This window comes from Sus scrofa, chromosome 5, assembly GCF_054392235.1.
Source record: "Sus scrofa isolate SSC_HxYL_T2T_F1_AM1 chromosome 5, Sscrofa_HxYL_maternal_Yorkshire_Landrace_v2.0, whole genome shotgun sequence".
NCBI classification, from domain to species: Eukaryota; Metazoa; Chordata; class Mammalia; order Artiodactyla; family Suidae; genus Sus; species Sus scrofa.
Genome location: NC_139387.1, coordinates 21,066,474 through 21,080,574, shown reverse-complemented (window position 1 = coordinate 21,080,574; position 14,101 = coordinate 21,066,474). Strand labels below are relative to the sequence as shown.

Genomic DNA, 14,101 nt, shown 5'->3' with positions numbered 1-14,101 from the left:
CTGGTTTTAAAGAAAATAGCCATAGGAGTTCCCATTGTGGCTCACTGGGTTAAGAACCCAACTAGTATCCATGAGGATGTGGGTTCGATGCTGGCCTTGGTCAGTGAGTTAAGGCTCCAGTGTTGCCTCAAGCTGCAGTGTGAGGTGTAGGTCGCAGATGTGTCTTGGATCCCGAGTTGCTGTGGCTGTGGCGTAGGCCTGCAGCTACAACTCCAATTCAATCCCTAGCCTAGGAAACTTCCATGTGCCACAGTTGCAGCACTAAGAAGAGAAAAAAAAAAAGCATTTTAAGTCATTTTGGGGACAGCTGAGGAAATTCAAACATGAACTGAATATTACCTAATATTAGGAGGTATTGTTAATTGTCTTAGGTGTGATAATGAAATTGTGGTTATGTAGGAGAAATGCTATTTTAAGAGGTGCATGATGAAATATTTAAAGGTGAGGGGTGGTGATGTAAAAAAAACTTTTTGTTTGTTTTTTTTAGGGCTGCAACTGTGACATAAGGAAGTTCCCAGGCTAGGGGTTGAATCCGAGCTGTAGCCGTTGGCCTATACCACAGCCACAACAATGCTGGACCTGGGCCACGTCTGCTACCTACACTGCAGCTCACAGCAATACTGGATCCTTAACCCACTGAGCAAGGCCGGGGATCGAACCCATGTCCTTGGTAATACTAGTTGGGTTCATTACCACTGAGCCACAATGGGAACTCCAGAACAGACTTTTAAATGGTTCACGTAGGTATATCAATAAAGCAAATTTGGTCAAATGTTAACAACTGTTGAGTGTAGATGGTAGGTTTATGAGTGATCATTGCACAGTTCCTCAAACTTAAAAAACAGTTTTCATAATAAAATTGGGAAAAATATGATACGAATGGAAGAAGATGGGCAAGATATTGACAATTAATGAAGCTAGGTTATGAGAATAGAGGAGTTCATATACTGTTTCTCTACTCTTGTATATATATCTGTAAATTCCTGCATGAAAACTTTTGTTTAAAAAATAGAGTTCCCTGGTATCCTAGTGGTTAAGGATTCAGCTTTGTCACTGCTGTGGCTAGGATTCAATACCTGGTCCAGGAACTTGTGCATACCGTGGGCACAACTGAAAAAAAAAAAAAAAAAAAAAAAAAGGAGGAGCCCTGGAAGAGAATAAAACAAAATACAGAGCATATTGAAAGAGACAGTTACTAGAGGGTTATTATTTGGAGTTCCCGTTGTGGCACAGTGGTTAACAAATCCAACTAGGAATTATGAGGTTGCGGGTTTGATCCCTGGCCTTGCTCAGTGGGTTAAGGATCCGGTGATGCCGTGAGCTGTGGTGTGGGTCGCAGACTCAGCTTGGATCCCGCGTTGCTGTGGCTGTGATGTAGGCCGGCGGCTACAGCTCCGATTCGACCGCTAGCCTGGGAACCTCCATAAGCCGTGCAAGCGGCCCTAGAAAAGACAAAAAAAAAAAAAAAAAATGGGAGTTCCCGTCATGGCGCAGTGGTTAACGAATCCGACTAGGGACCTTGAGGTTGAGGGTTCGGTCCCTGCCCTTGCTCAGTGGGTTAATGATCCGGCGTTGCCGTGAGCTGTGGTGTAGATTGCAGACGCAGCTCGGATCCCGCGTTGCTGTGGCTCTGGCATAGGCCTGTGGCTACAGCACCGATTAGACCCCTAGCCTGGGAACCTCCATATGCCGCGGGAGCGGCCCAAGAAATAGCAAAAAAAAAGACAAAAAAAAAAAAAATGGAGGGCTATTATTTAACCTTGTTCAAGTTCTTTGGGTGTCAGTTCTATCCTTAATATTAGTCAAGTTTTATTGGGCAACCCCAATTCAGTGGAGTTATGTGAAAAGTGAAAGCTTTCCGAAGTGGAAAATAATATGGCTTGGGGACTCCAGTACTTTCCTCCCACCCCCCAAATGATAGCATGGGCATTAGGAACAATGTGAGATAAAAATAAAAAAAAGAAGTCTGGAGTTCCTGTCGTGGCTCAGCGGAAACAAATCCGACTAGAAACCATGAGGTTGTGGGTTTGATCCCTGGCCTCACTCGGTGGGTTAAGGATCTGGTGTTGCCGTGAGCTGTGGCGGAAGTCGCAGATGTGGCTCGGACCTGGTGTTGCTCTGACTCTGGCGTAGGCCGGCAGCAACAGCTCTGATTAGACCCCTAGCCTGGGAATCTCTGTATGCCTCGGGTGCAGCCCTCAAAGGACAAAAAAATAAATAAATAAAATTTAAAAATAAATAAATAAATAAATAAATAAAAAGAAGTCTGTCATTTGACAAAGGCAAAGGGCAGAATGAATACTGAAAGAGAGGAGAGGAAGTAGGAAAATATTAGGACATCCAGAATAAAACAAACCAAAGCAGGCTTACTGTGAGGCCTGGGCTGAAGGTCAGATTAACCTTAAGACTTTGCAGTTGGACCATTTATACCCCAGGGGCTCTGAGAGTTTGGGTGAAAGTGAGTGGCTATCCATTAAATCATCTCTAACATGGGGAGGGGGGCAAAACAAAGGTGTAATTAAAAGTTGATAAAATATCACAACACAACTCTTCTAATAACTCTACAGACAGTAATATGGCTTCTATCAGGACTGGCCAACAGTTGCAGACAGCTTTGAAAAAGATATATCCAACAGCAGTACTTGCTACTTTTTTGAATCAGTAAATTTGTCTCAGAAGGGGAACCAAACTAGTCCAGTGAACTTGCCTAGGGTCTCAAAATAACCTGATATAGGGAAATGATTCCAAAAGGACATCAAACTGAAGACTCACCCCAAGACTTGCAGTGTCAATTTTTTTTTCTTCCTTTTTTGGCTGTCCCGAGGCAGATGGCATTCCCGGGCGAGGGATCAGATCCCAGCTGCATATGGAGTTCCTGGGCCAGAGATCAGACAGATCCCAGCTGCGACAGCAAGCTATACTGCAGCTGCAGCAATACTGGAGCCTCTAACCCACTGTGCTAGGCTGGGAATTGAACCTGCATCCTGACGCTGCAGAGATGCTGCTGATCCTGTTGCACCACAGCGGGAATTCCTCAACTTGTATTTTAGATCTAACGAATTTCCTTTCCTTTCCAATTTTTTTCCCCAATTTTCAATTAATTTTGTGGAAATCTTTCTATACATTTCTAGTAAGGAAAGAATGGCAGACTCCCAGATCCTCTCATGGACATAGAGCATCAGAACCACCATCTTTAGAGTCTTATACTGATAGACAAAACAGGGCGCACCTACCCACTGCTCTCAGGAGCCAGGCAAGTAATACTAGTAGCCTAAAGAAAGGCAACAGGAGGGAGTTCCCATTATGGTGCAGCAGGAACAAACCCAACTAGTATCTATGAGGACACAGGTTTGATCCTTGGCCTCGATCAGTGGCATAAAGATCTGGCATTGCCGTGATCTGCAGTGTAAGTCACAGACAGTGTAGGTCACAGACATGGCTTGGGTCCTGCGTTGCTGTGGCTGTGGTATAGGCCAGCAGCTGCAGCTCCGACTTGACCCCTAGCCTGGGAATGTCCATATGCTGCAAGCGTGCCCCCCGCCCCCAAAAAGCTGCAACTTTCCCCCAAGTACATGTATTAATTTTGGCTTCCAAAAAGTTAACAGACTTTTGAGAAACAATAGCAAAACAGCAAGGTGCTATGCATGTGGCTTAGAAAAACCAGGAAGGGGAAATGGGCTGTCCATGGTTAAAACTGATGAAGAAGCAGGTTGGTAAATTTTCTTCCCAAAATTCGTTTCTCTTTGTGTTTCCCTCCTCCAACCCCTTCTCACTGTCTCTCCTTCTTTGACCACATCTGCTTCTCCTCACCTCACAATCCCCTTGTGTCCACATCTCCCTTGTCCTCCTCAGAAAGGAAGAGCTGATGAGTAAATGAAAACAGAGGGTGACAGGGAGAAAACATTAGAATGGCCTTCAAATCCAGGACACTGGAAAACAGGCCTTGGTCTTGGATTTCCTAATGAAATTAGAAGCTAGCTCTAAAAGACATTTAAGCATTTATTTCACATTAATTCACCCCAGGGACAAGTCATGGATGCAATACAGCCAACAGAAAACACTCCTTTCCCTGTTCTTCAAGCCCCACATTCAATCCCTAATCCCTGTGGGTTCCATCTTAGAAACACTTCTTGGAGTTCCTGTTGTGGCGCAGCGGAAATGAATCCGACTAGGAACCATAAGGTTGCAGGTTTGATCCCTGGCCTCACTCAGTGGGTTAAGGATCCGGCGTTGCCATGAGCTGTGGTGTAGGTTGCAGACTCGGTTCGGATCTGGCATTGTTGTGGCTGTGGTATAGGCCAGCGACTACAGCTCTGTTTAGACCCCTAGCCTGGGAACCTCCATATGCCATGGATGCGGCCCTAAAAGGACATAAGAAAAAAAGACCAAAAAAAAAAAAAAAAAGAAAAGAAAAAAAAAAAAGAAAAAGAAAGAAAGAAAGAAACACTTCTCAGGTCCACTCCTTCCTCTAGGCCCATCTCCCCCACTTCAGCCTCAATTCCTGCTTTCAGGCTCAGGAATTCCTGAACTTTCATCCTGTGCCTTTTTTTTACAATTCTGCGCCTCTACAAAACTCCTTTTTTCACCTGAAATCCACTAGGTTAAGAGAACAGACCCAGGAGTCACACTGCCTGGGTTCAAATCCCAAATGAAGTTTTCTTTTTCTTTTTTTTGCTTTTTGGAGCTGCACCTGCGGCATATGGAGGTTCCCAGGCTAGGGGTCGAATTGAAGCTGTAGTCATTGGCCTACGCCACAGCCACAGCAATGCAGGATCCAAGCCGCGTCTGTGACCTATATCACAGCTCAAGCAACGCCGGATCCTTAACCCACTGAGCGAGGCCAGGAACCAAACCCACAACCTCACGGTTCCTAGTCCAATTGTTTCTGCTGTGCCACGACAGCAACTCCTGGAATGAAGTTTTCTTGATCCACAAAATGAAGAGTTGTGCCTACATCATAGAGTTGCTGTGAAGATTAACACGAGTTATACATGTAAAGCCCTTGGTAGAGTTCCCACCGTGGGGCAGAAAGTTAAGGATCTGGCATTGCTACAGCTGTAGACTTGCTTGTAGCTGTGGCTTGGATTTGACTAGCATCCCAGCTTGGTAACTTCCATATGCCAAGGGTATAGACCTCCCAACCCCCCAAAAAAAGCACTTGGTGCCTGGCACATAATAAATGCTAGTGTTAGCTGATATCATTTACTACCAACTGGGAAGTTCCTACTCATCCTGAGGCCCAGCCAGGAGCTCACTCATCTCCCAGTGGGACTGTCACTCCTTCCTTTGCTCACCCACTGCTTGATCCTGTCTCTACTGTGGTCCCTCTTATAATAACCTACTTACATATTCACAGGTCCATCTGCTCCATTAGATCTTGCAGGTCATAAAGGACAGGGATTGTCTTATTCATCTTTGTAGCTTCAAACACAGAACACAGTATTTCCTCAATAAACACTTTTCCCAGGAATTAATCTAGCCCCACTGGGATACCTGTGATTCCCAAACATGCTATAGAGCTTTACACCTGGTATCCAAGCATATGCCTTTCCCAGCTCCTCGCTGACATCCACCTGGTAAACTATTATTTTTTTCTGCTCATATTTCTCCACGCAAGGCCTAGAGGTAAGTAAAATGTCACATTTCCTGAAGTTATCTTCGATTCTTTCTTCCCTCCCCAGTTATTTCTAGGTTTATATCCCTCTGGCAGTTTTTGTTTGTTTGTTTCTTTTTGCTATTCCTGCAGCATTTGGAAGTTCCCAGGGCAGGGGTCAAATCCACACCACAGCAATTACCCATGCCACAGCAGCAACCTAAGCCACATCAGTGACACCAGACCCTTAACCACTGGGCCACCAGCGAACTCCCTCCTTGCATTCTATAGTATCTTTTTTCCCCCCCATTTTATTTTACTTTTTGTTTGTTTTTTGTCCTTTTAGGGCCGCACTTGCAGCATATGGCAGTTCCCAGGCTAGGGGTCGAATTGGAGCTATAGCCGCCAGCCTACGCCACAGCCACAGCAAAGCCAGATCCGAGCAGTGTCTGTGACCTACGCCACAGCTCATGCAACACCGGATCCTTAACCCACTGAGCGAGGCCAGGGATCGAACCGCAACCTCATGGTTCCTAGTTGGATTCATTTTTGCTGTGCCATGATGGGAACTCCTATAGTATCCTTATCTTTATCGATCTTTGAACCTGATTGTAATACCATGAATGGTATTCGATAAACCAGTGGCCCTCACTTCTAGCTGTACAACAGAATCACCCAGTTTCTTAAAAATACTGCTTTGCAAGGCCCAATTGTTTTTTTTTTTGTTATTGTTGTTGTTGTTGTTTGCTTTTTAGGGGCCACACCCATGGCATATTGGGAACTCCCATCCCCATTCCTAAAAACTTGTCAAGAGTCTTTCAGGAGTTCCCATTGTGGCTCAGTGGGAATGAATCTGACTAGCATCCATGAGGACATAGATTCAATCCCTGGCCTCGCTCAGTGGGTTAAGGATCCAGTGCGGTGCCATGAGCTGTGGTGTAGGTCGAAGACTCAGCTTGGATCTGTCGTTGCTGTAGCTGTGGCGTAGGCTGGCGACTACAGCTCTGATTTGACCCCTAGCCTGGGAACCTTCACACGCCACCTGTGTGGCCCTTAAAAAAAAAAAAAAAAAAAAAAGAGCCTTTCAGGCAAAGCCCTAAATCACTCCCCATTAGCTGATGATGCAGCCAAGGTTGAGAAGCTCTGTAACAGATATAAAAACTTATACTAAATACCTATATCCATTCATCAAATGGAAGACAATAAAACTCATTCCACAAAGCCTGAATCAATTCTGAAGGATCCTCCCACTAGAGAAATATACGGACGGTATGGTATCTTCCTGATGATGCTCTGTCCTTTACTATAAAACTGATACACTTTAAAGGGTCTGCGCAAGGGCAGCAAAAGTCGTAGAACATGCTAGACCCAACCACGGTAATGGCACAGGTGAACAGAGACTAGGAGAAACAGCTTTATTTGGACTGAGAGTTGGAGAGTGAGAGGAGGATCTGAGATGGCTTACTGTGCCAAGGAGTAGAGATTAGTTTTCAAAATAGCAGTCAGAGCTCATTAACCAAGTGGACTCCACTTCTCAGTAGACTTGCAGTTAATGCAACCAATAAAGAGCTTGCTGGGAAATGTTTATTCACCACTAAATCACCCAAGTATGCCACAATCACAAGAAAGGTACAGTTTTTTTCCCCCATAATTAAATTTTCACAGCATCTCCCCAATCAGAAGTATTACAAAGGAAGAGTAAAGAATCACATTTTGCAGATCTTAGACTTGTCTTCCTCATTTAGCCCAAAGATCTCACCGTCTTCAAAAAATAGTTCTCCTGCAAAACTCATCAGCTGACAGTTCTATCCAAACTAGCTCATGGCAATTCTTTCCCCATTTTCTCTAGCCAGTGAGGGATGAACAGCAGAATGAGGCCCAGACTGTGAGGGTGGAAGGGTAGGACACGAGGGCTAATTTCCCCCGGGACAAGATGGCATCTGAAGCTTGATGGGAGAGCAGAACTGGAGAGACTTGAGGGAAGGGTCCAGGCCCTGTATTCAGTCAGAGTCACTGCTGGAAGAGGAGGAGGAGGAGGAATGCTGCAAGGGGAAAGGGGAAAGGAGATATCATCAGATCCAAATGACCTTTGGTCCCTCCATGGGACATTCTTTGGTGCCCTAAGCCTCCACCCAAGTGCTATTTTTTGGCCACACCCTCTGCATGCGGAAGTCCCAAGTTTCCGGGCCAGGGATTGAACTGTTGCCACAGCTGCGACCTGAGCCGCTGTAATGACAATGCCAGATCCTTAACCTGCTGCGCCACAGGGCAACTTCCAACCAAGTGCTTTCTAAGGTCAGGAGCCTTGAACCAGAATGCCCCCTAATCACCAAAAGCAAGGATTTCCTTCAGCAGTGAGCATACAGGAGTGGATGAAACCATCCTAAATCACTGGATAGAATTTAAAATACTGCATTCTTTTTTTTTTTTTTTTTTTTGCCTTATCTAGGGCCGCTCCCTACACCAGAGCCACAGCAAAGCGGGATGCGGGATCCGAGCCACGTCAGTGACCTACACCACAGCTCACGGCAACACCAGATCCTTAACTCACTGAGCAAGGGCAGGGACCGAACCCGCAACCTCATGATTCCTAGTCGGATTCGTTAACCACTGCGCCACGACGGGAACTCCTAACATACTGCATTCTTAGCAAGTTTCCAACTTTCTTTACCTGAGCCAATGCCTAAGCAAGGAATCAATTATAGGCACAAGCATAGTATAGTGCTAGGAAAAACAGCTGCTACCTTATATAGTATGGATCAGCTGCATGATTAGGACAGCTCCTAGTGGCTACGAAGTTAACAAAAGTGAGTAGAATCAGCAGCTGTGTGTGCATGGATCTCTATTTCTTCCTAAGCCCGGACTAGGAGAAAGTGAAGAAGGTGGGAGAGAAGGTTGGGAGAGTCCTAGTCCGAAGGTTCATTACATGCATGCTCCCATTAACAACTGTCATCCAGGATTTCCCATCGTGGCGGGATCCAGGATCCGGCGTTGCCGTGAGCTGTGGTGTAGGTTGCAGAGGCAGCTCAGATCCCACGTTGCTGAGGCTCTGGCATAGGCTGGTGGCTCCAGCTCCGATTCGACCCCTAGCCTGGGAATCTCCACATGCCGAGGGAGCAGCCCCAGAAAAGACAAAACAAACAAACCAAACAAAAAAAACTGTCACCCAAAACTTTTTTTTTTTTTTGTCTTTTCTAGGGCGGCACCCGCGGCATATGGAGGTTCCCAGGCCAGTGGTCTAATCGGAGCTGCAGCTGCCAGCCTACACCACCAGATCCAAGCTGCATGTGACCTACACCACAGCTCATGGCAAAGCAGGATCCTCAACCTACTGAGCGAGGCCAGGGATGGAACCCGCAACGTAATGGTTCCTAGTCGGATTCGTTAACCACTGTGCCACGATGGGAACTCCATCCAAAACATTTTTTAATCCCTCCATTCAATCTCACCTTTCCTTCTCCTCAGACTTCTACCAAAGATCCAGAAACAGGACTAGCACCCAAAGCCATACATAAGGCAAAAAAATTTGCTAAGCAGGAGTTCCCGTCGTGGCGCAGTGGTTAACGAATCCGACTAGGAACCATGAGGTTGCGGGTTCGGTCCCTGCCCTTGCTCAGTGGGTTAACGATCCGGCGTTGCCGTGAGCTATGGTGTAAGTTGCAGACGCGGCTCGGATCCCACGTTGTTGTGGCTCTGGCGTAGGCCAGTGGCTACAGCTCCGATTCAACCCCTAGCCTGGGAACCTCCATATGCCGAGGAAGCGGCCCAAGAAGTAGCAACAACAACAAAAAAGACAAAAAGACAAAAAAAAAAAAAAAAAAATTTGCTAAGCAGAAAAATGTAAATTAAGGCCTCCTTAAGATCAAGGTTGCCCTAAAAATTAAAAAAAAAAAAAAAAGAAGAAGAAGAAGAAGGGGGAAAAAAGGGAGTTCCTGTTGTGACTCAGCAGTAACAAACCCAACTAGAATCCATGAGGATTCGGGCTCAATCCCTGGCCTCACTCAGTGGGTTAGGGATCCAGCGTTGCTGTGAGCTGCACTGTAGGCTGCAGACACCACTTGCACCTAGCATGGCTGTGGCTGTGGTGCCTGATTCAACCCCTAGCCTGGGAACTTCCATATGCCTCAGGTGTGGCCCTAAAAATTTTTTTTAAATATCTCAAGGTTGGTTCAATTCTTCCAGAGTTGGTTCTGAGAGCTACTTTTACTACTTGGTCCTGAGAGCTACTTGCTAATTTACACTCCTCTGGCATGAAGATACTTAGCCTGAGACTGAGCACGAAATTGAGGGTTTTATTGGAGCCTGAGTCACTGACGGCTCTTGTCCTCAGTTTCCCTGCTGGACAAGAAGACCTACGTAATTAATACAACAAGCTGAGAACAGTGAAGGAGAGAAAGAAATTCCAGGAACTAGGACCAGATTATTATCTATCATTACATAAGACTTTGCTTGGCCAAAGGTCTTGACATTTGACCACCTCAGTGGGTGTGTCCCACTTGCCAGAACAAGCATGGGGGTGGGGAGGCCAAAGCTCTGGGAAAAGAAAGGCAAAAAAGAAAAGCACCTGATTCTGATAGCCATTCTAAGGCTCAACATAGCCCCTGGCAGACAGAAGGCCCAATTAGCCTAATAATTATTTTCAAGATTATTAAATTCTTCGCAGTGGGAATCCTTTACAAAAAGGAAGCACCATCTGCCAGAGTAACACAATGCCCTGTCCCAAGTCCTCAGACTGTGAATCCCCATTCCTTGTCCCTGCCACCTACCTCTCTTCCCACCTCCAGCCACCCTAGTCCTTCTGAGGGGGCACCTCTTCCTAGCCAGGCTCCAGAGGGCACTGACCTTGCCATGCTTGTGGTGTTTGTGCTTCTTTTTATGAGCTTTCTTCATTTTCTTCTTCATCTTCTTGTCCATCACCATGCCTGGTCCTACCATGCCAGGAGCCAATGGATTCACAGGTGGCATGCAAGGGGCAGGTGGTGGGTAGGGACCTGAGGGCTGGCATCCTGGATGCCCTGGCTGTGGCACAGGATAACAAGGCCCGCCAGGGGGAAAAGCTGGATTCCCCTGGGGCACTCCTGGAGGAGTGGGAAGGGGGCCTGGAGGAAAGGGAGGGTTGGCAGATGGTGGATGGGTAGGATGGCAACCTCCAGGGTATCCAACGTTAGGCGGGTAAGGATTTGGCCCTGGCTGCCCTGGTGGAAAAAGCAAAGAATAAATTTAAGATTAGAACTGCCCAGAGCTTCTGACAACAAACAACAAAAAGAAGGGGATTCCATTTTTCACTCAATACTTAAAGGAAAATGGAGGAGTTCCTGTAGTGGCTCAGTGGTTAACGAATCCCACTAGGAACCATGAGGTTGTGGGTTCGATCCCTGGCCTCGCTCAGTGGGTTAAGGAACTGCAGTGAACTGTGGTGTAGGTCGCAGACGCGGCTCGGATCCCGCGTTGCTGTGGCTGTGGCGCAGTTAGGCAGCTACAGCTCCAATTGGACCGCTAGCCTGGGAACCTCCATATGCCGCAGGTGTGGCCCTAGGGGGGAAAAAATGTAAAGCTGAAGAAAGAGGAGCATGGAGGGGAGGGGAGACAAACCTATACAAGAGAAAGAAAAGGTAACGTTCCCTGGAGACAGTGAACTCTGGGGGAAGACACTGGGCAGCTATGGACTTTGCTTTTTTGTAGGTTAGGGCAGAGGTGGAGGAGAAACGGACACAAACTTCCTGTTGTGGCCCATCCGAAAAGGGACTGGGGCAGGAGAAGAGATTCTCCCCAAACACTTACCGGCATTGGGATTCCACATGTTCAGGGGTTTTCACCAGCCTGAGGAGAAAGAAATGAAGGTTAAAAGCTGACGGCCCAGAAGTGGGTGGGTGATTTAGACACCAAGCCCAACTTCAACGCCTCCTGCCCCACTGTAGGCTCCCAGGGAACTAACAGGTTCGCCACATAAGAAATGTCTCCTTCCACCCGCTCCTTCGCCCCCAATACCTAGTTTCCCTCCACCTTCCACTCGCTCTGGCTGCGGATTCTAACTCCTCGGGAGAGGGGCTGAGTGCGCGAATCTCGCTATCCCCATCACTCCTCTCCCTTTCCTTGACCGAGTCCGGAAGATTTTAACCACCATAGGCTGCGGAGGGATCTAAAACAACTTCACCGTCCCCAAGGATGGGTGACGGGAGACAGGACCCCGCACCCCAGGCTAACAGAAGGACCTGCCTGGAGGCGAAAGGAGGTAAGGCAGCTCAGGAAAGATCCTCAAACGCTTATATAGTTAGACACACCCTCTTACCCTTTAAAAAAGGCAAGTGGAGACCCCGGCTCCCCAGCAACGAAGGGGCGTCTCACCCAGGAATGGAGAAAGAAAGGAACAGAATACTGACGTCCCGTCAGCTTTATACCACCGCCTGGGCGGAGGCGTCCTCCGCAGCCTCCACTCTCACTTCCCGATCACCCTCTCACGTTAGGCTTTGGCATCCGCCTGTGCTGCCTCCGAATTGGTAATATAACAACATTGGGCTTTAGGATTGGAGAACATGCTCGTCAATCACTCTAGTCCCCACTAGGCTAAAAGGCAATGGTTGCAGTGGGGGCGGAGCTGGGCGCTCTGGGGTGAGGCCGGTGCAGAGGGCGAGCGGGCCGGAAATGCCTGGGGGCGGGGCTATGGGTGGGCGGGGCCAGCTTCAGAGCAAGTTCGTGAGTACCTAGAGGAAATTCAACCCTTGACCTCTGAGCTCTTAGTCCAGTGGGTGCCACACCTTATAAAGTAAATATACCATGATAAATGTTGTACAGATATATATACACAGCTTAAGGAAGGGCGGGGAGCTGCCGATATTCACCCTAAAACTCAATATTGCCGCCTCTGTCAGCGTCCATAGAAAGTAAAGAAACATTCTTGGGAGAAATACAGAGATTTCTAATCTCTCCTAGGATTCCCTGTATCAACTACATAGCTCCGCCATCTGTCGAATTGCACAAAGCAGAAACGCCGGAGGTGATCCTTGATGGCTCTCTCCTTCACCTTCCCCTCTTCCCGCTCCAGCATCGGGAAGGGTCCGTTTGTTTCACGAATAAATCTGAAATTTCTCTACTTCTCTTCAATCTTCTCTGCTTCCAGCCTACCATCATATCTCAACGGGAATGCTGCAATGGCCTCTTCTTCTTTTTTTTTTTTTTTTTTGGCCTCATTCACCACATATGGAAGTTCCCAAGCCAGGAGTCAACACTTGCCATAGCAGTGACCCAAGCTGCTGCAGTGACAACCTGGGATCCTTAACCTCCTGTGCCACAAGGGAACTCCATTCTTTTTTCTGAAGGAAGTACTAAATAATATGCCACTATTTGGATATTCCACATTTAGTTTATCCATTCATTAACTGATGGACATTTGAATTGTTTTTATGTTTTGCCTATTATGAATATTGCTGCTATGAACATTCGTGTACAAGTTTGTGCATAATCATAGGTGTGACCGTGTTTTCTTTTTTTATTTCAGCATAGAAATTTATTTAAATTCGAAATTACATGGTTAGGAGTTCCTGCACGGTTCACTGGGTTAAGAACTGGACTACTGGAGTTCCCGTCGTGGCTCCGTGGTTAACGAATCTGACTAGAAACCATGAGGTTGTGGGTTCGATCCCCGGCTTTGCTCAGTGGGTTAAGGATCCAGCATTGCCATGAGCTGTGGTGTAGGTCTCAGATACAGCTCGGATCCCACATTGCTGTGGCTCTGGCGTAGGCTGGTGGCTACAGCTCCCATTCGACCCCTAGCCTGGGACCCTCCATATGCCGTGGGAGCAGCCCAGGAAATGGCAAAAAGACAAAAAAAAAAAAAAAAAAAAGAACTGGACTACTACCCATGAGAATGTGGGTTTCCCTGGCCCCATGCAGTGGGTTAAGGATCTGGTGTTGACATGAGCTATGGTGTAGGTTGAAGATGGGGCTTATATCCTGCATTGCTGTGGCTGTGGTATAGCCCAGCAGCTGCAGTTCCACCCCTAGCCCAGGAACTTCCGTATGCTGCAGGTTCGGCCCTAAAAATAAAAAAAAAAAATTACATGGTTATATTTGTTTGTTTTAATTTTTGGCCACACCCATGGCATGCAGAAATTCCTGGGCCAGGGACTGAACCTGCTCCACCACTGTAACCAAAGCCACAGCAGTGACAACACTGGATCCTTAACCCACTGAGCCAAGAGGAAACTCCTACATGGTTATATTTAGAACAATGTAGTAATTATCTAAAACATATACCATCCTTGGCTCTAAAACAGTTCTAAAGATGTCATTCTTTTGAAGTCAAAAAAAAAAAATGTGTGGTAAGAATGTACAGGGAGCAAAAATACAAAAAACAAGTTTGCTGAGCATTGGGTGTTGTTATGAGAGACACACCAAAATAAATGTAATAGCCTCCAAATTATCTAACATGCAGCAAGGCGTTCTCTTGCTTTATCAACTCCTGGAAAATAAATCAGTGACCTCAGTAATGCAAGAATATCACCACTTGGT

General features: G+C 46.8%; 1 protein-coding gene across 2 annotated transcripts; it reads right to left on the bottom strand.

Moving 5' to 3' along the window:
* Nucleotides 1–6,994: 6,994 nt before the first annotated feature.
* On the bottom strand, nt 6,995–12,103 carry PRR13 (proline rich 13). 2 transcript variants are annotated; one of them, NM_001244511.1, is given in 4 exon segments: nt 6,995–7,635; nt 10,360–10,788; nt 11,375–11,413; nt 11,883–12,103. In NM_001244511.1, coding segments are annotated over 3 exon segments (480 nt in total). In that variant the 5' UTR covers nt 11,394–11,413; nt 11,883–12,103; the 3' UTR covers nt 6,995–7,603.
* Nucleotides 12,104–14,101: the final 1,998 nt, after the last annotated feature.